The sequence below is a fragment of the Rattus norvegicus genome, chromosome 8, assembly GCF_021556685.1.
Source record: "Rattus norvegicus strain SHRSP/BbbUtx chromosome 8, alternate assembly SHRSP_T2T, whole genome shotgun sequence".
Classification (NCBI taxonomy): Eukaryota; Metazoa; Chordata; class Mammalia; order Rodentia; family Muridae; genus Rattus; species Rattus norvegicus.
In genome coordinates, this window is record NC_141541.1 from 74,813,606 (window position 1) to 74,839,701 (window position 26,096).

The 26,096-nt window shown below is 39.6% G+C and overlaps 1 protein-coding gene and 1 pseudogene across 9 annotated transcripts in view; one reads left to right on the plus strand and one right to left on the minus strand.

The window, feature by feature from the left end:
- Usp3 (ubiquitin specific peptidase 3) overlaps positions 1-26,096 on the minus strand; it is a 74,305-nt gene that overhangs the window by 21,181 nt on the left and 27,028 nt on the right. For all 9 annotated transcript variants that reach the window (XR_015626788.1, NM_001025424.2, XM_087562798.1 and 6 more), the window contains 6 exons: positions 24,121-24,252; positions 9,707-9,790; positions 8,051-8,132; positions 6,388-6,470; positions 4,871-4,984; positions 2,385-2,498 (listed from right to left, as the gene is read on the minus strand). Coding sequence is in view for 8 of the 9 variants with exons in the window: in NM_001025424.2 (NP_001020595.2) it covers positions 2,385-2,498; positions 4,871-4,984; positions 6,388-6,470; positions 8,051-8,132; positions 9,707-9,790; positions 24,121-24,252 (609 nt within the window). In the remaining variant the exon portion in view is untranslated. The remainder of the gene's footprint in view (positions 1-2,384; positions 2,499-4,870; positions 4,985-6,387; positions 6,471-8,050; positions 8,133-9,706; positions 9,791-24,120; positions 24,253-26,096) is intronic.
- On the plus strand, positions 16,193-16,843 carry LOC148004212 (large ribosomal subunit protein eL15 pseudogene; annotated as a pseudogene).

Below are 26,096 nucleotides of genomic sequence, written 5' to 3' on the forward strand. Positions count from 1 at the left end.
AAAGCCTTTGGAGTATGTCACCCACAGAAAGAGGTTTACTTGCTAATTCTTGAGTAGAAGGTTGATTTTCCCAGCCAACTAGGACCCCAGGAAGGAGCCTTTAGGGTTTTGGTGACTCCTGCTTGGTGATTTCCATCAGCAATTTAGCTGCTATTGATAGGTCTTTCTGAAGAGATTATGGGAGCTTGTTGTCCTGCCTATAAGATGTGCAGGGACAAAGGTAGAACAGAGATGGAGTAAATGGCCAACCAATGACTGGCCTAAATAGAGACACATTCCATGGGCAAGAACTAATCCCTGACACTATTAATGATCCTCTGCTTTGCTTGCAGACAGGAGTTCCTCCAAGAGGCTCTACACAGCAGCTAATAGAAACAGAAACAGAGACCCACAGCCAAATATTAGATGGAGCTCAGGGAATCTTGTGGAAGAGTTGGGGGAAAGGTCGGCAGACCCAAAGAGGACAGAAACACCACAGGAAGACCAACAGGGTCAACTAACCCAGACCCTGGGGGCTCCCAGAGACTGAACTACCACCAACCAAAGAGCAAGTGCAGGCTGGACCTAGAGCTCCTGCATAGGTATAGATGTGCAGCTTGATCTTCATGCAGGTGCCTCAACAACTGGAGCAGGGGCCATCCCTGAATGTTGCCTACCTATGGATCCAGTACCCCTAACTAGGCCACCTTGCCTGGCTTCAGTGAGAGAGGATGCGCCTACTTCTGCAGTGACTTGATGTACCATAGGGGGCACGAACTATCGAAGTGGGAGAATGGGAGAGGGAAATGGGGGCTAAGATCTGTGTGAAGGGGTACTGGGAGGATAGGATGATATAGGAATGTAAAGTGAATAAAATAATAAAACAAAAGTATGGGGATGTGTCAGACATTCAAGATGAAAGGACTATGATCACCCTGGGCACCAAGGAAGCTGCACTATGGCTTCACTCAAGGCACATCTGCTGTGAACAACTCCTAAACACTTCTAATTTTGGTCTGATCTGACCTTGGTAGTCTCCAAGGAGATGTGTAGACTGAACAAGAAGTTTCTGTTTTGACTTCTCTAAGCTTAGGAGTTAGCCTTGGCCAAAATGCTTTGTTGCTTGGTTTTCAGAAAGGATAAAGTACGTAGGGCTTGCCACATGGTAGACAGTCAATGAATGGAAACTATTATTATATGTCAAGTTCAAGCCTAGTGAGTACATCTGAACCCTCACTTCTGCTTTTCCTACTTAGAATCAGGACATTCTAAAATTCTTAGGAGTCTCTTCTGAGAGGAGATTTAAAGAGAATGATATTTAAGCTTCCTTGAAAACAGGGTTAGCAATGGTTAAGTCAAAGGTTGGAAATTTTAAGACTGACTTTTTTTTTTACCTTTTTTTTTTTTTTTTCAGAGCTGAGGACCGAACCCAGGGCCTTACGCTTGCTAGGTAAGCGCTCTACCACTGAGCTAAATCCCCAACCCCTTTTTTTAACCTTTTAAACATATTTTTTATGTTAAAAAGTACAAAATATATTGTTAAGTTACGCTATAATGTGTTTTTTAAATAAAGGAAGGATAAATGCAAGGTGACAAATCATGACTCTTAAGAGCTATAACTTGCCTCAATGAAAGAACAGAATCAGCCAAATATGGCAAACACTGGCAGTACCATACATTTGTAATGACCTGAATTCTCACAGGGATGGCATCCAAGAGAGGTAGAAAAAGCTACCACAGAGAAAGGACAGGTAACTAAACAGGACTGACCCTCCCATGATTCTAGTGAACATGGATTCATCATTCTAGAGCTGTAGAGCTGGACAGCACAGTGCCTGACACTGTAGATTTCTGTTGGTTTTATTTCACTTCTTTGTGTGTGGTTATTATGGATTGAACCTGTGAGCTCATACATAGCAGGCCAATACTCTACCACTGAGCCTAGCTCTCACTTCACTCTTAAGGTTGGAATAATAAGATAGTACACGGTGACAATTATTTCTCTGTAAGACTTGGACGAATCAGGGTTGGAAAAATGGCTCAGCCATAGCAGAACACTGGCTACTCTTTCAGAGGACCCCAGTTCAATTCCCAGCACTCATGTGTCAGCTCAGACCATGTGAGACTTTAGTTCCAGGGCTAATGAAATCCTCACACAGAGATGCATGCATGTAGGCAAAGAACTAATGCACATAAAATAAAGTTAAAAAGACTAGAAATAATCAAGAAACTTGAATTGTCCGTTACATATTCCTAGGGGATTTTAAATAGGCCAGTGTTTACTCAGTCCCTCTGCTCATCTAACAAAAGCTCTACTTAGAACACCCGTAGGACTACCAGCTTTGTAAGCACTGAGAAGCAGTAGAAAAACACAGACTTCTTCAGTGCCTTTCTTCAATACTCACCTAAAGTTAGGCATGATCTTCCAAACAACATAAAACAAGGACTCAGGACTAAATGCAGTCTGGCTGCCTTGCCACAAAGCGCACAGTGTCTTTCTAAACTCTTCTACCAAAGACCTGGAATAGAGGAAAAGATGGCAGCCTTAACATCTTCAAAAGGCCACCAGTTCAATACATACAGCTCAACTGTCTAAAATACACAATAGAAAATGAAAAGGCTTTGTCTTCTGCTCTGTGTCTGATAGCTATGTAAGAGCATTTCAAATACCCATATAAACAGCAGCACTACTGGCAAAACTAATTTTTACCTATATAGTTATCTTTGAGTGCGTCAAGGTAGTATCATTTTGTTTACAGAATTTAAAGAAAACACATAAAGCAGTAAAGCAGTAGATCATGTACAGGCAAAGCACTTAAGCATGTTCATTTAAAAAATGTCAATAAACAATAGAACATCCCTCCCCCTTCTCCCGCATGTTTCTTTCTTTGCCCCATAAGGCACTTCCAGCCTTATCTGTTCATCTCTGCCTCAGTGTAAGGCTCACAAGGCTGCTTCTAGGCTTAACACTACATGGTGATCCTTAAACCAAAACCTAGAAGAAACTTTCTCTTGATGATTTTTAGTGTTTTGTGACAGTACACCTAGCTATCTTGGAACTTGCTAAACAGATCAGGCTGCCTCAGACTCAAACTCCTCTGTTTCTACTGGAATTAAAGGTGTGTCCACCATGTCAGGCCTTCAGGACTGCTTTTACTTGGTTTTGTTCTACTTTTGACGGTAACTTCCTACTGCACATCTTCTTGGTCACGTCAAATTCATTATGTGCAAAGCTTCTCCAGTTTCTACTATTCCATGCTCTCCCTGCCCCACCCCCAGCTATACTTTACCTCTTTCATCAATCACATAAACTCCTAGAATAAAAACCTGGGAGTGTGCCACCTTCTGGGGGAATTTCCTCAGGAAAAAAGTAATCCTTATCAATCCCTTCTTTTTCCCAGAAGTAGGGCACATTACTAATAGTGGCAACCCACTATCTAGGACTAAGTAAATAAAAGATGAGCAACAAGGAACCTAATGACTTTGCAAAATAGTCCTGAACAGATCACCTCTAATTTTACATGAGAAAATAAAACCATGGATATTTTAGTTAATTATGATTTTCTGTGCACGTAGCTAAACCGATACTTTGAATTCAGTCCCTACATCTATCAGTACAAGCAACCACTCTTGGATACCTGACTGCAGGTTACTTTAGACAGCCGAAGCTTCTTTCTCAACCCTGTCATCTAGTAGGTGCCTCCCAGCAGATGCTGGAGTGGCCACAAGGGGCTTGCTTAGCTTTCCTTGCAGCTGAAGCAATGTGCATGTCTGAGGCAGCAGAGGTTAACTAACACTAAAAAGAAGGCAGACACAGCACCAAATGCTCTTTGGAGGTAGATGAGATAACAAGCACCACAGCAGAGGTGGCAGTGTCCCTGGAAGACAGTCCTGCATGCCTGTAGCTATGGTGTTGGTTCTGTTTCGCTTTCAACACATCCAGTAATGCAGACTCACCAACTGTTTTTCAGTAAATTAATTTTGGCCAAATCAGCCAGAAGTAATTTCTGTAGGCTATAACTAAATTTCAAGTATCACCAAAACACCAAATGCTATTCTTATCTATCGCACATATGTATTTTCTCCTCTTTATTTCACTGCTGACTCTGACATAATGGAAGCTCCATTAAACACAGGTACTTTCCCATTCATTCTATAGGCTCCCACAAAACAAAACTCCCTTTACACACCAAATGACCCCTTCTCCTATTGGGGCTCTAGCTGCATTAGCCAATATTCAAACACGTTCTTTCCTACTCCCTCTCCCTCTTCTCCCTCTCTTAGTCACTGAGGCAGGGCAGTATCTTACAAATCGGCTTTTCATAATTAGTGAGAAAGGACTGTGTGGGGGAGTGAAGCAGGCAGGCAGAAAAAACATTACATATATAACAGACGGGTAAGCCATAGCTGTGCTTCCTGAGGGTAAAGGGAAAGATGCACTAAGCTTCTATTGTAACAAAGCAGACCTTCTGAACCCCAGAAGGGCAAAGCTGCAGAGTCTGAATATAAACTGATCCTCAATAACAACCACCTCTGTTTGTAACCACTCCATATTAACTAAAATGGACTATTAATGTTATTATCCAAATGGGCTTTCCCTAACACTATCAGACCAATAGACTAAATAAACTAGTGATACTTATAGATGTCCACACCTGAAAGTCTGTGCATATATGCAGATGCCTGCAAAGACTCAGGTGCAGTGCTAAAATAGCCTTCCCATTATATTAGCAGGAATTTAAAAAAAAACAATTATTAAGATTAGAAGCTAGATAAACATAATTTAAGAAGAGCTTTATAAAATCTACTTATTAGCTCGAATACAAAAGTCAGCAGAGAGGTTCATTTATTTTGCAGCTCAAAGCCAGCAAGGACATTTCTGATAACTCACACGTTGCTGTCCCCTTGGCTCCTGGTGTGGTATGTCCGCCTCCCTGCTGTTTTCCCATTCCTTAACTCCACAGCAGGCAGCTCTTTGAAATAACAGCAAAACTGCTCGATGTTACTATTTTAAAAGGAAGTGAAGAAAATTATTTTTTTAAAGAAAAGAATTTAAAGAACAGTAAAAAAGGCTCTACAAAATCTACACAAGAATTTTCAAAATGTGACATGTCACTTGCTTCCTCACACAGTACACATTACAGTTGTGTTTCACTGCTATTCCTTCACTCTAGAAATAGCACAGAAATACAATTTTGAGGGGATTTCCTTCCATCACAGGTTATCCTGTCTCTTCGTCCTTCCCTCCCCTTTCTCTTCACTCCTTACCTCCTTACCTTCTTCCCAGCCGCCCCCTCTTGCCTTGAACTTCCTGTGTGGTACCTTAGACTTCTACTCTACTACCCTACTTCCCAAATACTGATGTTACAGGCATGCATCAGCACACATAATCAGGCATCAAGGCTAGCCTGGTCTACCTATGTAGACAGTTCCTAGCTTATGTGTGCTGAGGATCACACACTAGGGTCTGATGTGTACTTGAAGTGCTCCCCAACAACTGAGCTACACACCTGCTTTTACTTCCCTCTTTTAGGGTACTTGCTCCCAGGTATTCAATAAAATAATTTCCTCAAATAAAACAAACCATGAAACCAACCATATTTTTCAGACATGCTATATAAGATCACAGGGACAAATGAACTAGAATTTCTCTGAGGAAGAACAGGTGAGCAAAAAGGCAAAACCTTTATGGCAGATTCAGTGTGGCTCAGCTCTATCCGGAGTGTGGCTCAGGAAGATAACTAACTCCAGCTTTTGATGCCTCATTAAAGTCTGAAAGTATAAAACTTTCAAAATAGTTTCTTCTATTGAGGTCAGCCCTATTGGCCACTCTTTTTTCAACACTCTGTGACATCTAAGGCTCTCACAACAGTGGCTGAAATCAGTTCTAAACCCAGTAGCCCAGGGGTCTACAGACCAAAGCCATGGGCTAGACACGTCCCCCAACCAGGGAACTTTCATGTTTTCTATGAAGGGCTGTATGTTTGGTTTTTTTCAAAAAAAAGTATCTTTTCCTTCTAACTGAGTTTGGCTATGTTGCCCAAGCTGGGTTTAAGCTGCCCATCTTCCTGCCCTAGCTTCCTGAGTAGCTGAGATCTGGATAAAATAGGAGAGAAACATGTACTTGGCCTAAAATGTTTACTATCTCACCATCACAGAGAAGGTGTCCTGACCGTCCTGTGGCCATTCAAGAAGCAATGAGAAACAAGAGCTAGCTGTAATTTTCTAACAAAAGATGCCTGAAGGAGTTTAGACAAACTGCATTATTTATTCTCCCTCCTCTATGAAGTAGGAGTTATTCTCTCAATTTTACTGATGAGAAAAAAGCACAGAAACTAGAGTCAGAGACAGAACAGGCTCTGAACAATGGGCTGTGTGTCCCAAGCTCCAGACTACAGCATTTGTTACCTGAGTGACTGAAGGATAGCATTCATGAAGCACGTGTTGCCCAAATTCCGAAGGCCTGTGGCACAAATGGCAGCCGTACTTCCCTGTAACACGGAGGAAGAGGCCATCAGTGCCGGCAAGGACGGCTAGCTACCTCAAACATCTAAGTTAAGCCACTCTGTTTGAAACTCCAGCACCATGCCTATCTGGAAGTATTCCTTTTCCCTTTTCTGCCTAGTGACTATTTCAGACAAATTTTCTAGGCTATATGAGGGCACAAATATTTTAGCATCTGTCTCAGAAAATAAGCATCAATAAGTACCATGGATGCAAAACAAAAGAGAAATACATTTTAAGGTAATACAGTTTCAAGATTCTACTAAAAATATAAATTGAAAAATCAAAACATGTAAACCTCAACTTTTAACTGAAAAGCATACTCAAGTGAAAGATATTTTCCTAAAAGTGAGGCATGAACCGTAAAACACTACCTGAACTTCTTAAATACAAGAGGCTTGGTTTTCTGATTAGTTCAACAAATGCCCCAAGACATCTGAATAATACACCAAGAGGCAAATTCTGCAGTCCAACCCAAAAGTTCACTGTCTATAATTCAGATGGCTAAGACAGCACCTTAGCTATTTCTTCTAAAAAATCCTTGACTTTATCCACATAGTGACAGCAAAGAGTTAAACACAAGGCAAAAATACTGCCGAGTCATTTAAAAATATGTAGTGACTTTAAAATTCTGTTAATTTATGAGTGGTTTCCAAAATGAGGATGAATACTTCATGGTGAAATTACACTAATGAAGCCCTGAGGCAAAACAAAACAACAACAAAAAAACAAAAAACAAAAAACCAAAAGCTCAGACCAATTGAATCTGGGGAACTGTGTGGGACAGTTTTATGTCAGCTTGACACAAGCTATAGTTATCTGAGACTAGGGAACCTTAATTAAGAAAATGACTTCCTTACAACCAGGCTGTAGGCAATCATGTAGGGAATATCCCTAATTAGTGGTTGATGAGGGAGGGCCTTGCCCACTGTGGATGAGGCCCCTGATCCTGGGTTCTGTGAGCAAGCTGAGCAAGCCATGTAAGCAAACCTGTAAGCAGCACCACTCCTTGGCCTCTACAGACATCAGCTCCTGCCTCCTGGTTCCTGCCCTGTTTCAGTTCCTGTCCTGACTGCCTTTAATGATGAATTGTATTGTAGAGGTGTAAGCCAAACAAAAACTTTCCTCTGCAAGTTTCTTTGGTCACAGCACTTCATGAAAGCAGTAACAATCCTAACAAGAGTGAAGGCTCTCTCAGAGGGCCACAGAAGTGCCTAAGTAGCACTCAGAGCCATGTGCTTGACTGAGTGTGCAGGGTGTGGTGGGCCAGACCTTCAGTCCCAGCCCGCAGGGGGGGGGGGGGCTGGGGGCAGGGGGCAGAGGGCAAAGGGCAGAGGGCAGAGGGCAGAGGGCAGAGGCAGGCAGATCTCTGAGTTTGAGGCCAGCCCTGTCTACATAAAGAATTCTAAGATAGCCAGGAGCTACATAAATTGTCTCCAAAAAGGAGTTGGGAGGGCGAAACACTTCAAATCAAGGCACACTTAATAAAAGTTTGTAATAGGTAAGGGCACTTGTTAGAGCTGTGACAAAGAGTAATTAGACATAAGAATAAATTTTAAATACTTACATTTACTTTTAATAACTTGCTATTCAGTGATGAGTTTTCCAATAATTTTCTTTTTCTGTGCCTGTCAGCTGTAAAAGCTGAGCTATTAAAACATAAGGAGACAGTTTAAAAGATGTTTGTTTTTTTAAAATAGAAGTCATATTTTATTCTCAGTTATTCTCAAAATAGTGGAATCCTCTAGACCAATGGTCCTCAACCTATGGGTTGTGACCTTTTGTGGGGGTTGAACAACCCTTTCACAGGAGTCTCATAACAGATATTATGATTCATAACAGGAGCAAATTTACAGTATGAGGTATCAACAAAAATGATTTTATAGTTGGGGTCATGACACCAATATGCCCATGCTACCTCTGCTTATTTCTTAATGGTATGTAAGTACGTATTGGAGTTATTTGCAGCATTGCTATTTTTTTTAAAGCTGCAAAAAATTACTGTTTGTTTTTCTAGCTTGTGCTAATGTGTGTACTAGTTTCCAAGCTTGTGGACATCCAGAAAGATCTGTACCTTTGTACTTTTTCAACAGCATCCCTGAGCTTCTTCCTAGCTATATGAAAGGTGGCAGCATCCTCGTTATGTGTAGCAGCTGTCTACACGTAGACTTAATTAAAACTGAACAGCAGTTTCTCAGTGACTTAGAGGCTCTTCAGTACCTCTGCCTCCCACCAGACATGAAGGAACTAAAAGCACTTTGAAAAAGTAAGTAGCCAAAGGATGACACAAGTACCTAGACTCATGGCTCTTCCCTTTCAGTGTTATAATCTATTCAGGCAGTGGGAAGTGCATAAAAACCTTTAGTTCAACAGACATCATACAGTGTTGAAATGAAGATATATTTCCTCTCTATTATTTTGGAATATTCTACTAATTTACACTGAAGACATCAAAAGACACTCTAGATGGCATGTTTTCACAATACTTTCAATACACCAAACCAATTGCCAAAATAAATTGTAGGTGATCTGTAATGAACTCAACAAACTTCACTTGAGGCAACTTGCATTATGGGGCCACGCAGCTTCAAAGGCTATGTGGGTTTCTATTTACCATTTCAGCTAGGGAGTTTTATCTGAACAAGCAATTTAACTATATTAAAACAAGTCTTCACATCAATTCTTCAATTTCTTTCTGGTCACAAATCATCCCCAACTCCTTGTAATTTCAAGTTCTATGGACTTCTTTACCAAAGAGAAGAATAGACTGAGGTCCTATGTTGTGGTTTATTTGCAAAGTACACACCAAGACACTTGAAACTAACTTCTCTTAAAATAATACAGAAATTGTCTTCCAAAGCAGATCTTCAATTCAGCAGAAAATTTCTAATGCCAAATACTTCTATAATTATCTTAATGTTCTGTTATGATGCTTCCTTGCAACCACCAAATTCTTCCTTGTGAGTGAACTGAAATTAGCTCGTAACTTTGTGGGTAGTAGTAATTTAAAAACAAGCTCTTGGGCCTTGGATATAGTTTACAATAAATACTGAATGAAATATGGGCAGAGTTTAGCTATCTAACTCCAAGGCTTTTTTATCTACATTTCAACTGCATTCGTATCTTGCTGGTTATAAAGCTCTCCAAAAAACAAAAACCAAAATAACAAACAAACAAACAAACAAACAAACAGAAAACACCACCTGGTGACTCCACTACTCACTTTTCCAAGTTCTGTAAGTGTTCTCTCACTTTCTGTACCAGGCCCAGCTTGGTGTCATTGACCACAAAATCATCACAGCGGTAACTGCAAAGAAAATCTTAATCAGTGTGTATAAAGAGCCTGGGAAAAATGCATCATCAGTGCAGCACTGAGAGCCGGGCTGCTGCGACAGACTCACAGGGCTGGCTCTACAGCCACTGTGCTGGGCTGAGCTTCAGGAGGATTTGGATTCCACAATGGAATGTTTTTAACAACCTTTTCTTAAAGCCACGTAGGCAATGAACACTAGTCTTTTCACATTTTTATATAAAAGCTCTTCAGTTCTTCTTTTGAAAATGAAATAAGCTGCTCCATGAGCTACATTTTTTTTAGTGGAACATAATATACAGAAAAGGAAACAAAGGCGCCCGTTCTTTCCCAGAAGCAGTAAGCCTCACACCTTACAGTGATAATTCTCAACCGAAATTAGTAGGAAGTTTGGAGGAGGAAAACCTAAAGTGAAAAGTAGAGAAAATGTAATTAACCTGTAGGAAAACCCATAAAAAAACTAAAAAAATGTACAGTAAACATTTAATTAATAAAAAAGAATTCTGATGAGTAGGGAATATCTTCCAGGCCTAGGCTGTATCTTTTCAGTACAATGATGAAAATTTGAGAAAAAAAATGTTCACAGTGGTTTTAAAAAAATCGGTAGTTTATGTGGTATTAAGTCAGTAAGTAAATAAATAATACAAGGACTTGCACAAAATAAACTTTGATTTTTTTTTCTTTTCTTTTTTTCGGAGCTGGGGACCGAACCCAGGGCCTTGTGCTTGTTAGGCAAGCGCTCTACCACTGAGCTAAATCTTACCCAGCCCCAAACTTCGATTTTTTGCATTAGCATTCAATTTTTTTCCTGGAAGGTCAGTTTTAACAAAAACTACTTAAAGGTTTGGTTTGGTTTTTAATATGCAGCTTTGTATAAAACCATTGTTTATTAAGCACCCAAAAATAAAAATAACATTCTGAGAAAACAAAACTTTGAAAGCATAGCAATTAGTAATAAGTTGGTTGGTCACCTGGAGCACAATTCAAAAAGGTGTCTCGTATATGAAATTGCTTGACAGGAGAAAGTAATTTAAGAAAACAATTACACACAAAATTATGGCAGTGAAAATTTAAACAAATGATGTGTTTGGAGGCTTTAGAATGTCACCTGTATGGTTAGTGAACATACACGTCAATCAGGACTTCTCTAGGACAGTCTTCAAGCTCCCATGATTAACTCCAAGCTTTCCCACAAACATCCAGGGCAAACCTTCACACCCCAGAACTACTATTCTTTCTAGAATCAAGATGCCTATAAGAACATAGGTTTAATTATTTCCCCTCTCAGCATAAATAATAAGGGGTAAGGCTACTTTATCTTTGAAAATCTGGGTTTCAGGTACGTGGTACCTCAAAGAACATTAAGCATTCCTTAAAGAACAAATTACCTTTTTATTCTGTTTCCATAAATCAATGTACATCATTTTGATAAAATAGTACCCAGGTGTTCAAACCAGAACCACTCCAATTGCCACACTAGGAGATGCAATGTAAGCAACTTCAGATTGTAAGGTGCCACCACACACGAGGAGTAAACCTCTAGCTGCTCCCCGAAGATGGTTCTTTTGTTTAAAGAAAAAAAGATTTCAAAATAAGTAACTGATTTCCTTCTTAAAGTATAGCTTTTGGTATGCCATGGATTCAGCCTAGGATATAAAATAACATTGGCTAAAGTAATATTTTTATATATTGAAATATGTAGATTTATGTGTAACCTTGTCCTGTACTGAGCCTGGCTCAAGCAAGTCATTTCCTCTCTCCAAATGAGTCACTTTGTCTTCATTACTAAATTGTAGAAATGTGCCGAGATGGCTAAACACAAACACAACTGAACTTGTAGAAAGTTTCATTAATGTGCTTACCCTACAACTAATGTAATGTCAAACCTTCCTCTATTAGCCACAATTTCAGCCTGTATTTTCATCTTTCTGATGTAAGATGTGGTGATGTACAAGCCAGGTGCTTGCATCATTTCTAGCCTTACACAGAACATCACCAATCATATATCAACAGAGTCTAATGGCATTCCTACGAAACAATGGAGAGATGTAGTATGTTTATATCAGCTTATGCAAACAGCACCAGTTACAGGAAGACCTAAGTAAATAAACTGACTGATAAGCAAACTGAAATATTATTACTTAATTATAACCATTTTCAAGATGAAAATTAAGAATGGAGGTGCTGTGGAGATTTGCTGTACAAGTATGAAACCCTAAGTACAAACCTAGCATCCACAAAAAAATGGCATGGCAGTATGATCGTGTAAAAACAGCACATAAGCATAACCTAATACTGGGGAGTGGGAGGGGTAGACAGAGACAAGAAATACTGAGGGCTTGCTAGTTGCCAACCTAGGTACAGCAAGCTCCAGGTTCAAAAGAAGAAAATATAGAATAATAGAGGAAGACTCCTAATACTTACCTCTGTCCTCTAGATGCATACACGGGCAAGTTCAATGCTAGCTAGCTATCTATCTATCTATCTATCTATCTATCTATCTATCTATCTATCTATCTACATGCATGTATATATCATACATACAAGAATAGAGAGAAAATTATTTTTTGGAAAAAGGGTTTCTGTGTATAGCTCTGGCTGTCCTGGTATTGGCTCTGTAGACCAATATGACTTTGAATTCAGATATCTGTCTGCCTCTGCCTCCCAAGTACTGATTTAAAGATATGTGCCACCATGCCTGGCCTTTTTTTTTTCCAGAATGGGGAGAAATTCTAATATTCAGATAAACATATACTATTGAGGGGTTGGGGATTTAGCTCAGTGGTAGAGCGCTTGCCTAGCAAGCACAAGGCCCTGGCTGGGTTCAGTCCCCAGCTCAAAAAAAAAAAAAACAAAAACAAAAAAAAAAAACAAAACAAAACACAACAAAAAAAATATACTATTGAGACAGAAATAAAGTATAGATTAGAAGAAAAATAAATAACTTTAAAGGAGGTTTATCACAAATGTTGGACTCCACAGTAAGACCAACAGAATCAACTAACAAGGACCCTCAGGTGCTCCCAGAGAGTGAACCACCAACCAAAAAGCAAGCAAGGGCTAGACCTAGAGCCCCTGCACATTTCTAGCAGAAGCACAGCTTCATCTTCATGCAGGTCCCCCAACAACTACAGCGGGGTTGGGGGGCTGTCCCTGAATCTGTTACCTGCCTGTGGATCCTGTTCCCCTAACTGGGCTGCCTTGTCTGGCCTCAGTGGGAAAGGATGCACCTAGTAAGGCAGTGACTTGATGTGCCAGGGTGGGGTAAGGGATGGGGTAAGTGCGGGTGGGTGGGTAGGGGTGGGTAGTAGGGGGTGAGGAGGGTGAAATAGGGGAAGGATCTGCATAAGGGGATATTAGGAGGAGAAGTGGGACTGATATTGGTATGTAAATAAAAATTTTTAAAAATAGTAATTACAAGTTGACATGGAAAATTTAAAAGACTGTGTAAAAAACTTTTTTAGATAATAAAGCACATAAAGAGAATATTTCAAAAATGTATTTTAACATAAAAAGTTCCCTTTTCAATAAAAAAATAACTGAATTGGGCACAAACGGAAACATCAGAAAGTAGCAGATTTTCAGAGGGCCTAGAGCATGAATCCAATACCAAGTGATAAGCCCTGAGATCCTATACACACTAAGCAAGTTGTATTTATGTATTTAGGAATATATATACGTGTGTGTGTGTGTGTGTGTGTGTGTGTGTGTGTGTGTGTGTGTGCACGCACACACACACAATAACAAAGAAAACGGCCATGAATTTGAAAGAGAATGAAGGTGATGCACGGGAGGGGTTGGAGGGAAGAAACAGAAATAGGGGAAATTATAGGAGTATAATTTTAAAAATTAAAGCTGCTATTAAAAAGTGGTAAGAGATACTAAGACTGGGTGTGGTGGTATATATCTTTAACCCCATCATCTGGGAGACAGAAGCAGGCAGATTGGATCCCAGTCTGGCCTATATATTGAGTTTCAGGTCAGCCAGAACTTTATAGTCAAAAATAAAAAACAAATAAATACTAAAATGGGTTAGTGGGTGGGGGAACACCCTCATAGAAGCAGGGGGAGGAGGGATGGCATAGGGGGTTTATGGATGGGAAAATAGAGAAAGGGAATATTTGAAATGTAAATAAAAAATTTCATAAATAAATAAATAAATATTAAAAAGGTAAGAGACATTGCCCAATGATAATTCAGATATGCTGTGTCTCAAATGATGTGCAATTCTACAAAGAAATGCCTCTGGGATCTCAGAAACCTGCTTGTTTTCTAATGAGAGACAGAAAAGGAGTGAATCTGATAAGACAGGAGGTAGGGAAGAACTGGGAGTAGAGAGAGGGGAAACATAATCAGAATATAAATAAATATCTGGTCATTAAACTCATTTATCTCCTACCATTTTTATTTAATAATAAATTTTTTGAAACTATACTCTTCTCATTTCCACTTTCCTTCCCTCCCTCCAACCCCTCCCATGCAGCCCCTTTGCTCTCTCAAACTCATGACCTTCTTACTTTAATTGTTTATATATATATATATATATATATATATATATATATATGCACATGTGTATTCATTATTATATAAACACAACTTGTTCAGGCTTCTGCAGGAAAATAATAAAATAAAAACATCAGAATTGAGCAAAACAAACAGAAGGAAACGAGCCCACGAGCATGCACAAAAAACAGAGACCCATCTCTCATATACTCAGGAATCCCACAAAAACACTAAACTGGAAGTTATGATATATAGGCAAAGGACATATGGAGGAGAGGAGAGGGCTAAATGAAAGATTCCATATATATATGGAAGACAAAAAGATCTGACATGACACTGTGGTGAGACAAGGAAGGATCCTCCGAAGATGCCACTGGGTTAGTGTTCTGTTGGCTACCTACTGTGGGCATGCACTCGTAAGAGTATTTGGTTTCCCCAGTGAGGCTCCCTTGGCAAAAAAACTAAATTTTCATTTGGAAGATTGCTTCTGCGTTAGGGACCAGGGCATGTGTCCACTTCTCCTTTTAGTTCTAAGGCCCATCTGATGTAGACCTGTGTGGTCCTGTGCATGCTGCTTCAGTCTGTGTGACTTGTGTGTAGATCCTGCTGATTTAGAGGGCTTGGTACCTTCCACCCCTCCTGGCTCTGACATTTTTTTGCCTCATCTTCTGAAGGATTCTGAGCCCTGGGGGAGGGATTTGATGGAAATGTCCCTTTCAGGGTTGAGTATTTCAAGGTCTCTTACTCTCTATATAAGGTCTGCCTGTGGTCTCTGTATCTGTTCTCATCTGTTTCAGGAGGAAACTTTTCTGATGGCTGAGCAAGGCACCGATCTACAAGTGTAGTGGGATGTCATTGGGAGTCATTTCATTGCCACTTTTTCATGTATTTAGCAGTAGTATTTATTATTTGGTCTTATCCTAAGTCCCTGGGCTATCTACTCTCACATTCTTAGTCACCCAAATGATGTCAGGTATGGATTCCCTCTCCATGCTTTGTGCCACCATTGCGCTAGCATGTCTTACAGACAGGACACATTGCAGCTCAGAGAGTCTGTGGCTGGGTTGATGTTTACATTTCTCCTTTGGCGGTGTGCAGAGTACTTTCCTGTACTAAAGACACTACTAGCATGTATGGGGTGAAGACTATGTATGGCTATACAAGCTTGACTTCCACATGTTCCATGTGTTCTGTAGGTATTGTTCTTCAGCAATGGGGCTTTGAATCAGTTTCTGAAGAACAACCTGTAGTCTTGGCAACAGCCTGGGTTATTTGGGAGTTCCCATGGAACTCTTCCATTTTGACAACTTAATTAGATGTAAGCCAATCCTGGTACTGAAAGCTCGATTTGATGATAAAATATGGTCTGTTGTATTTCCCACACTATTTGGCAATTTCATTTAGATTCCCTTCATATATGTGTACATTTTATGAAGTCTACTGTATTAGAGTTCCATATTACCCCTTTAATGGCTCTTATCATAGAAGTCTCTCCACATAGTCTCCCTCATCTGCTCTTTCCTCCCACTCTCCACTTGACCTCCTATTCTAGGCCCCACCCCCATCCATTCATAACTATCTATTCTATTTCCCTTTTTTAGGGGAGATCTAGCTGTCCACCCTAGTCTCTCACTCTGTGCCTCAACTCTGTGGTTATCATTGACTTAACAGCTACAAGCAAGCCCTAGCACATGAAAATAAGTGCTCCACAAAGTCCAGCTGAAAGGTACATTAGAAAGCTCTCACAGCATTTCAAATGTAAATTAAAAAATCCAATCAGGGTTGGGGATTTAGCTCAGTGGTAGAGCGCTTGCCTAGCATGCGCAAGGCCCTGGGTTCAGTCCCCAGCTCAAAAAAAAAAAAAAAAAACAAATCCAATCAACGTTTTAAAGTGGAAAAAGGCTTCTTCCTTTCCCCTAGTGGCAGCCATCAGGTGAGCCAAGATGGGTGCATACAAGTACACCCAGGAGCTGTGGAGCAAGAAGCAGTCCGATGTGATGCGCTTTCTTCTGAGGGTCCGCTGCTGGCAATATCACCAGCTCTCTGCGCTGCACAGGGCTCCCTATCCCACCTGGCCTGATAAAGCTCGGAGGCTGGGATACAAGGCTAAGCAAGGTTATGTTATTTACAGGATTCTTGTCCTCCGTGGTGGTCCCAAATGACCATTTCCTAAGAGTACAACTTATGGCAAGCCTGTCCACCATGGTGTTAACCAGCGGTAACACCCAAAGCCTTCAGTCCGTTCCTGAGGAGAGAGCTGGGGGCCATTGTGGGGCTTTGAAAGTCCTGAATTCCTACTGGGTTGGTGAAGATTCCACATAGAAATTTTTTGAGGTTATCCTCATTGATCCATCCCATAAAGCTATCAGAAGAAATCCTGACACCCAGTGAATCACCACAAGCACAGGGAGATGCATGAGCTGACAACTGCTGGCTGCAGGAGCCGTGGCCTTGGAAAGGGCAACAAGTTCCACCACACTATTGGTGGATCTCCCTGTGCAGCCTGGAGAAAGCACAATACTTCTTCAGCTCCACCATTACCCCTAATACACGTGATATTTGTAAAATTCATATCCAATAAACAATTTAGGACAGTCAATAAAAAGTTTTAAAGTAAAAAAAATGAAACAAACGAAGAAAGCTCTCTTAGCTTCTTTGCAACTTGTACTGAGAAACTGTGAAAGGAGAAACTGGGCAAGATTCAGATAAGTCTTTGTTGTGCAAGCAAATTCAGAATTCGTGATCTTTTCACACAGACTACATCACTGGACTAACTGTTAAGCAATTACATTTATACTTATGTGAGCTTTTATTTAGTGATTTTTAGTGACTTTCAAGTAAATATGAGCTCCACTTAGACTATTTTCTAAGTAAGGAGAAAGCCTCATTTATTTTGTAGAAAAGGGGAAAAACAAAACAAAACAAAAAATCAAAACAGAAAAACTAGGTAAATTGAGCATTAAAAAAAATTTACAAAGTATATTTGGGAAGCTGAAGAGACAGCTCTTCAGAGGACCCAAGTTCAATCCTAGCATCCACAATGGGCAGGCTCAGAAACCACCTATAACTCCAGCTCCAGGGGAATTTAAAGCCCTCTTCTGGCCTCCACAGGCACCTACACAGATGTGGCATGCATGCATACATTCATTCATATATATATATATATATATATATATATATATATATAATAAAACTTTTTTAAAAATTAGAAAGCATAGTAACATTTGAAGTCACTGGATAAGGAAATGGAGGGCAGCACTGGTATCTGCGTTTCTAATCCATGAAACAAGCAGAGAAGAGAGCATGTATCCTTGAGCTAGACTTAATTAGTTTAAGGCTCTGTGGTAAAGTGCTTCAGCATTTGAAGTTCAATCCTTAGCAACGAAGAAAAACAGAAAACAAAAAACCTCAGCAGTTTTAAACTTCACCTAGTCAACGGTTAATAAATCCTAGTTAGACATATAATATATTGGGAGGCAGAGGCAAGTGGACCTCTGAGTTCAAGGCCAGCCTGGTCTTGAACAAGACCAAGTTCCAGGACAGAGCAAGTTCCAGGACAGTCAGGGTTACACAGAGAAAAAACAAAAACTGATACATTATACTATTACATGCATATTACCATAAAGAAAAAATATACCTGAATGACTTTACTGTCATATACTGAGAAAACAAGTATCAAGTGGAAAGTAGAACTTTCATAAATGGTACAAATTATTTATACCACTATACAGCCGAGTTAGGAAATATGTAATGTTGAAGCTTACTATTCCACATTCTGCTTGCTCTAGTAAAAAAAAAAAAAAAAAAAAAACATACATCTTTTTTTCACTGCATTCATTCCTGTTGCTTTATTTGACATGATCATCATGTGTTCAGTGACCTCTGATTATTTGTCTTTTTCTTATTCAAATGTATGCATTATTGTCTTGCAGAGTTTCTGTTTTTACAAAATCTTAATAATGTGAGTCCATTTGGGAACAGTAAATCCATAAAACTAGGTATACACTGCAAAAAGCCTTGGAGAAAAATAAGGACAGTACACCACATGTGAAGCTGCTTCAGAAACCCTATAGCTCCCACATATACCATCAAACTTACAGACCACGGGCCTTCAATAAGTGACAGACTTTTCCGCCCCACAAAACATGTTTTAATAAAGGTTCTCTTTTCTCCCATACTGCCAAATACATTCATGATTTTGGAGACCCAGCCACAAAACAAGATCTCCAGCACACAATAAATTCTCATTGAGAATTGGAATAAAAGCAACATACATGCTAAGCACACATTCTGGGGTGTAATTCCTTAAACACATTTCATTTCTACAGTTAATGGCTTGTTAATCCTGTTGAGTATCTTTTCATTCATTTGATCACTCAATTTTCAAATAACTACTGCTAATAACAAGAAAGCTATTTGTTTTCATTAATCTGCTTTCCTAAATTTTCAATTAATGTAGCTGCTTTTTCTATTAGAGCCTCCAGGATTTTCTGGACATTTTATAACTTGAAAATATAAAAAGGTTTGTTTATAAAACTCACAATTATAAAAATATGACTAATTATTTCACTTATTATCTTACCACCACAGCTGGAGCTGACAGGTAATGTTTAATAGCAGTAACAAAGCTGCACATGGTGGCAGAAAGTGCTTCTGTCCTAATGGAAGTCTCAGCATTTCTGCATCTACAGTATAAAACTTCTTTCTGTGGTTTAGTAAAGCACTGTTTCTAACAATTTCTTGTATTTCATTGTTAGTTTTATTAAAATGAGGGTTTGTTTTCAATACTTATAAAATTTACTTTTGCTTTTTTAAAAAGATTTATTTTTACTTTATGTATATGAGTACACTGTAGCTGTCTTTAGACACACCAGAAGAGGGCCTCAGATCCCATTACAGATGGTTGTGAGCCACCATGTGGTTGCTGGGATTTGAACTCAGGACCTCTGGAAGGGCAGTCAGTGTTCTTAACCACTGAGCCATCGCTCCAGCCTCCACATTAAATTACTGATGAACTAAGAAAATGTACCTAATGAAACTATTCCTCACTCATCTGAAACAAAAAGGAACCATCATATAAATGAAATGGCTCTAACTAATGGTGGAGGAGCAGGCTCCTCATACAGTAAGCATATAGAATACCACCAAAGCATCTAGGACGCAGAAAGCACCTTCACAAAGAAGAGAAAGATTCCTTAAGTTCTAAATTCCTCTTTATTCAAATGTCTAACATGTCTGTATTTGTAAATATAACTGACCACTTTACTATAAACCATAGATGCTGAAGAAAAAGCAAATTGACATTCTGATTTTATGTTTCAAACTTACTACAGTTAAAACCTTTGAAATCTTTAGAAATTAAGTGTATATTTAAATGCTTTTATTAAATTCTGATGTCTTAGCCTCAAATATCTAATTATGGATACAAAAAGAGTATAGTCAGATAAAATAACCTTCCTCTGTTAAAAGCAGATAAGCACTGGCTTATTCAAGAAGCCTTTCATGATCTGAAGTTGCCTCTATTACGACGCTTCTTTTTAAACACAATTTTTAAGTAAATCTCTCTCTGCTTTCCATTCTTTCAAACAGACAGTTTGTGTTTATGCCTGTGATCCCAGCTACTCACGAGGACTGTAGGAGCCCAGGACAGCTTAGGCAACATCGTGAGGACTCCTACCACTCCACTCCTGTCCATTACATGATAAAAGAACATGGGAAAGGAAGGAAACAGGAGCAGGAAGGGAGAAGTAATCAATACCAACACTCAAGACCAAAGCACGAGTTTGAGACCAGCCTGGGCTAGAGCAAGATTCCATCTTAAAAAGGAGCAAGCTGGGCAGTGGTGGCATATCCCTTTACTCCCAGCACTCACGAAGCAGAGGCAAGGGGATCTCTGAATTTGAGGCCAGTCTGGTCTACAGAGTGAGTTCCAGGACAGCCAAGCCTGCACAGAGAAACCCTATTGAAAACACAAAAATAAAGGGGGTGGAGGGTGGGGATAAAATCTATATTTAAAGAGTTTATATGATGATAATTTTTTTTTATTTTTTAAATTTTTGATCATAACTTAAAATGATAAAGCAGGCCAGGGGTGATAAAATAAAAATAAAAATAACCTGACATATAAGCAGTTTTTAGACATGAATTAGTTCATATTTCACAATAGTTTGAAAAGATGCTTTGGGAACAAGGAATTCTAGTAATATTCTTTTCCTAATTCTTCATTTCTACATTTAGCTACTGTGTACAAAGATTAGAGTTGACTAAGTCAGATATCAGTGAATTACTTGTTTAGTATTTTTAACTATTACCTTCGTATGTCTACTTATACAAAACTCCTAATTTTAATTGGTGCTTCTTTTCCACTGCAATAATGTAGCACATGTAATTCCATTTGATAGGAAAGGGAACAGAATGGGAAGGGAGAAATAGTACTTAACAAACAATAACTTCTTAACACAGAAACTTAGCTTCTATAGGAAAATCCTGGGAATATTTTCACTTTTATTGAAAACTTTATTTATCTCTATTTCATGCTAATTGAATTTTCTCAGGGGGAGAGCCTGTGCCAACCCACAACTTTCACAGTATATGCTTTCTCTTTGGAGGCTCTGCTTATTTCAGAATTAAGAAGAGCTGCATACAAGGATGCCTATCTTCAAAGGAAAAGGAATTTAGCCTTCTGTCATGTGGCTTCAGTCCTCGATGATGATCAAAGGACACAATATTACAGACTTGGTGCAACCTTTCTCCTTTTTTAAAGATAGCTAACAAAATCTTTTCCACCCCAGTACTGGAGATTGACCCAGGAACAGCCACATACTTGGCAAGCACTTTAGTTAGGGGCCAGTACACTGCCTAGTCTGTATAAAACAAGGAAGAAAATACAAAGATCTAAGGGGTAGGTTCTGTAATTGTCAAGGAGATTTACAAATTACTAACGTGTAGCAAGAAATGCTGAACGCCCCAGAAGCTAGAAGTGCATAGATTACTCCCCATAACTGGAGTTAGAGAAGAGAATTTCCAGTGACAAGTCATAAGAAAGGAAAGGGCAGGGCAAGACTCTTGGTAAATGAAAATAAAGACAAAAACTGTAAGCAAAGCAGGAGAGATGGTGCACTGGGTAAAGTAAGTACCTATTACATACTCTGAGGACCTGAGTGTGAGCCTCAATGCCCATGTAAAAAGCTAGGGGGGGCGGGTGTGTAGCCCTAGCTAGACCAGGGGAGGTAGGGGATCCTTCGAGCTCTCTAGATAGCCAGACTTGTCTAACCTAAATTCCAAGTCCTAGCAAGAGATCCTGTCTCAAAAAACAAGGTACCTAAGCAATGATATCCAAACAATTATGAACTCCATACACATGTGTACACACATGAAACACACAGAGGCAAAAACAAATGTAAGCCTCAGAATATCTTATAGCACAAACCATAAAGGGGTGAGGAGGGCTTCACAGTTGAGTGTGGCAGCTCACAGCTGTAACTTCAGCATTTGGGAGGCTATATCCTAGGCTCCTATAGAGTCAAATCAAGGCCAGCCTGAAATTTTAGCAAAACTTTGTCTCAAATTAAAAAATTAAAAGTAAAAAAGGTCTGGGATATAATTTAGCAGTGTTTGCTGAGCATGTCCAAGACATTGGGTTTGATTCCTACTACTAGAGAGAGGAAGTGGAGGAAGAGCTGAAGTAAAAATGCTTCATTATCAAATATACAAACATTTTTTACCTTTGAACCCTATTAATCAGTCTAGCCATCAGAAACTGATGCAAAAAGAAATTCTTAAACTACACTGGGAAATGATACAATACCCATACTCAGAGAAATCTGTTTCTCTGTAGTAGTTAAGATAGAATAGAAATACTAATTTTAACCTAAGTTTCATGACCTCACAACAATCATAAATTCCTTTGGGGTATTTAGATGGCAGTGTGATTTTGCAGGGTGGTTCCCTGGCATTCTATTCTCAAACCCACAAATGCAGCACTAATGTGACCCCTGCAGCTGCAGCTTCCTTCCTGCATTTCAGAAGCTCTGGGTGTCCACACACTTGCAGCTCTGTTTAACCGCACACAAAAGACTGGCAATTGGCCAAGAAGCTTCTGCCACTCCCGGGTATAGTAAAAGATTTCCTGTATCAACTTGTCCATGAAATGATGACTACTACCTTAGTATACTATAGCAATGTAATTAAATTCCAATGTCTAGTTAACAAAAATGCAAAGCTGCTAAAATATATAACAGATGTTCTCATAGCAACGTATGAAAATAATTTCATTCCATTAAGCTGATCCTTAAAATTTCCTCCAAGGCTTACCATTCCCTTAGAATTTTACCAATAACAAGAAAACCAACAATAATTTGTTATAGCATACAGACTTAACTGTATTTAAAAAGCTTCCTTTTGAACATCCTCTGCATGCTGCTAACAGAAATCAAGAATGAATGCTGTCATCACCTGTACCACATAGAATGACATGACCTATGACTTTGATAGAGTGATGAAAAAAAGACAGTCAAGAATGACCTGAATTTCTGCTGTCTCTAGAGCAAAACTAGTTATAAACACAGAACACATGCTTCTATAAACCAAGAAGCTGTACCATTCTTGGTTTAATGGGTCAGGAATTAATGGAGGGCTAAAGTGGGGGTAGAGGCTTATTTAAGGGTTAAAGCAACAGCAGCAACTGAGCTAATGTTTAGCTGTTATAAGAAGCACTCCACAATAGCAAGCAACAATAAATGAGCACTGCCCTATGTGTGAAAATCTTAGAAAACACTGATTTTTACTAAAATCTTCACCTACCTCTAAGCTTCTCTCCCTTCTATCTTTTCCACTAAAAGAGTACTTGTTTGAATGACTTAAACCCTTTACTGACTTATTCAATAGTTAAATGTTATAAAACAGTAAAAGACCTGAAAAAGCACTGGTCTAATTTTCTTCCCTTTGCTGGAGATCTTCCTACAGACTGTGAAAAAGGAATAGCACACCCTTCAACAGAAAGTGTGGTTCTCAGGGATACCTGAAAACAGGCATGGCAACACATGCCCAGCATTCAGGAGGCTGAGGTAGGAGCCAGCCTGGGCCAAATAGCAAAACCCTGTCTCAAACTCCTTACACCAAAAGCAAATCAACAAGCAGGGATATTTGGACTTTAAATGCCCATTCCTCCTCAGTACTGCCTTCATGTAAAATTCAAGGATTGTTTAGCAAAATACATAATTCTAAAGGGTCTTCTAAACGCCCCTCCCCCAATGTCAGCAACCCTTAGAATTGAAAGTAAAACTAAAAAATTACTCATCATAATTTATGATCAGGGAAAGAAATTTGCTTCAACAAAAGTTAAAACTATAAATATTTCTGCATATACCACATGGGTAACAAATTGTCGAACTGCTTGCAGCCTAAATAATTTTCTCCTGAACAGTCACAAAATAGGACTTTACCGCCATTTATATGAGATGGATACATACATTATATTACAAGGAGTCACAAAGTTTACAACCTATACTTTTTTGGACATAGAATATAGCTTTGCAGCCCAGGATGACCTCTAACTCAGACTCTTGCTTAGCCCGCATAATACAAGGAATACCAGCATATACCACCTGCCATGGCTATCTCCAACCTCCTCTGAAAGCGTAATATACTTTATGAGGGGGAAAACCTGAAATGCTGAGTTGGAAATACTAAATTCTTGTCATTTACCTCTCAGGAAGTAGAAAAGAGATAAGAAAGATTATCAAAACAATCTTTCCAACAAAGAGGCTTAACTTGTAACATCACATTTGTGAAAACAATTCCATTTCCAGAAAATATTAACTTACCAGTATGTGCTGTAGCTACTGCAATCCATACACACTGTATGCTGAGCTTTCTCCTGTTTTTCTGATCTCTTATGGTTGAGTAAGGGTATCTGTGCATCTTCATAATGTTTTTTTGCATGGCCATTCACATACCTTACAAAGCCAAGTGAAATTATTACTTTAATTTAAATATTGCTTTGGAAAGTAGTCAAAGATGGTGAAATTGTTAATCAAATTAAAGAGAACTCTTAAAAAAGAAAGTTAATCATCTGGCAATATATTAAGCTAAATACTTAAAGTATACTCACATCTGCAACTCAATACTACAGTCAAATTTAGTTACACCTAGAGTAGGGCCAAGCAAGGAAAGGCATTACTTACCCAAATTGGTTTCAGTGTTATTTATACTATCTTCTATGCTGATGTTTTCCTATGTTTTCTTTCTTTTAAGGGTTTTCTCAAATTGCTAATTCCCAGCTTGAGTTGTTATTTAAAAATAAGTAAATAAAAACCCTGCACATAAATTAATCAACCTCCTTCCACAGTGCCATATGCTGAAGTTGCACCTACGATATGAAAGTCAGACAATAAATAGGGCAATCTGTGTTTTCCTGGCTATGGGTTCAGATTTTTCCTCTGAATGCCTCATCACCAACACACATGAAAATGCATTTGTGTAGAACAATCCAAACAAAACACAAATCAACTTGAGTTTAGAAAAACTGTAATTTGTCCATGTGAACAAACATAGCCAATGACTGGCTATATTCCTACCAATTTCATAACTTTCCAATCGAGTTTAATAAACCATGCTTTATTACATTTATTTGCTTGGGAGTGAGAGGCTGTCCATGACACAGAATACAAGCAGAAGCCAGGAGATGATCCATGGGGGTGAGTTCCCTTCCTCCCTAATAGGTCTATCCAGAAGGATCGGACTTGGTGACAAGTGCCTTTATCTGCTGAGCCATCTTGCAAGCCTTAATAAGTCATTTTATTACAGCAGGAAAACTGAAGCCAAAGTAAGTATCTATGTACCCTCATTTAGCTACACTTTTCCTAAAGACTATGGAATGTTGTCCCTGGCCTCTTTAAGAAAGCCCTTGGGACACAAAACATTCCAGTTCCTTTACAACAACCAGTGTGCAAAAGGTGGGAATTACTTAAAAACTCAACTGGTTAAAAAAAAAAAAAAAAACAAATGTTGGCTCACTGGCATCAAAATAGCAGACGTAGAGAACAGGAAGTTTCATCTCGAGGTGCAGTAGTTAATCAAGAAGCTGCACTTTGGGGTTGGGGATTTAATTCAGTGGTAGAGCTCTTGCCTAATAAGCACAAGGCCCTGGGTTCAGTCCTCAGCTCCAGAAGGAAAAAAAAGGAGGAGGAGGAGGAGGAGGAAGAGGAGGAGGAGGAGGAGGAGGAGGAGGAGGAGGAGGAGGAGAGAAGGAGAGGAGGAGAGAAGGAGAGAAGGAGAGAAGGGGAGAAGGGGAGAAGGGGAGAAGGGGAGGAGAAGGGGAGAAGGGGAGAAGGGGAGGAGAAGGGGAGAAGGGGAGAAGGGGAGGAGAAGGGGAGAAGGGGAGGAGAAGGGGAGAAGGGGAGAAGGGGAGGAGAAGGGGAGAAGGGGAGAAGGGGAGAAGGGGAGAAGGGGAGAAGGGGAGAAGGGGAGAAGGGGAGAAGGGGAGAAGAGAAGGGGAGAAGAGAAGGGGAGAAGGGGAGAAGGGGAGAAGGGGAGAAGGGGAGAAGGGGAGAAGGGGAGAAGGGGAGAAGGGGAGAAGGGGAGAAAGAAGGGGAGAAGGGGAGAAAGAAGGGGAGAAGGGGAGAAGGGGAGAAGAAGGGGAGAAGGGGAGAAGGGGAGAAGGGGAGAAGGGGAGAAAGGGGAGAAAGGGGAGAAGGGGAGAAGGGGAGAAGGGGAGAAGGGGAGAAGGGGAGAAGGGGAGAAGGGGAGAAGGGGAGAAGGGGAGAAGGGGAGAAGGGGAGAAGGGGAGAAGGGGAGAAGG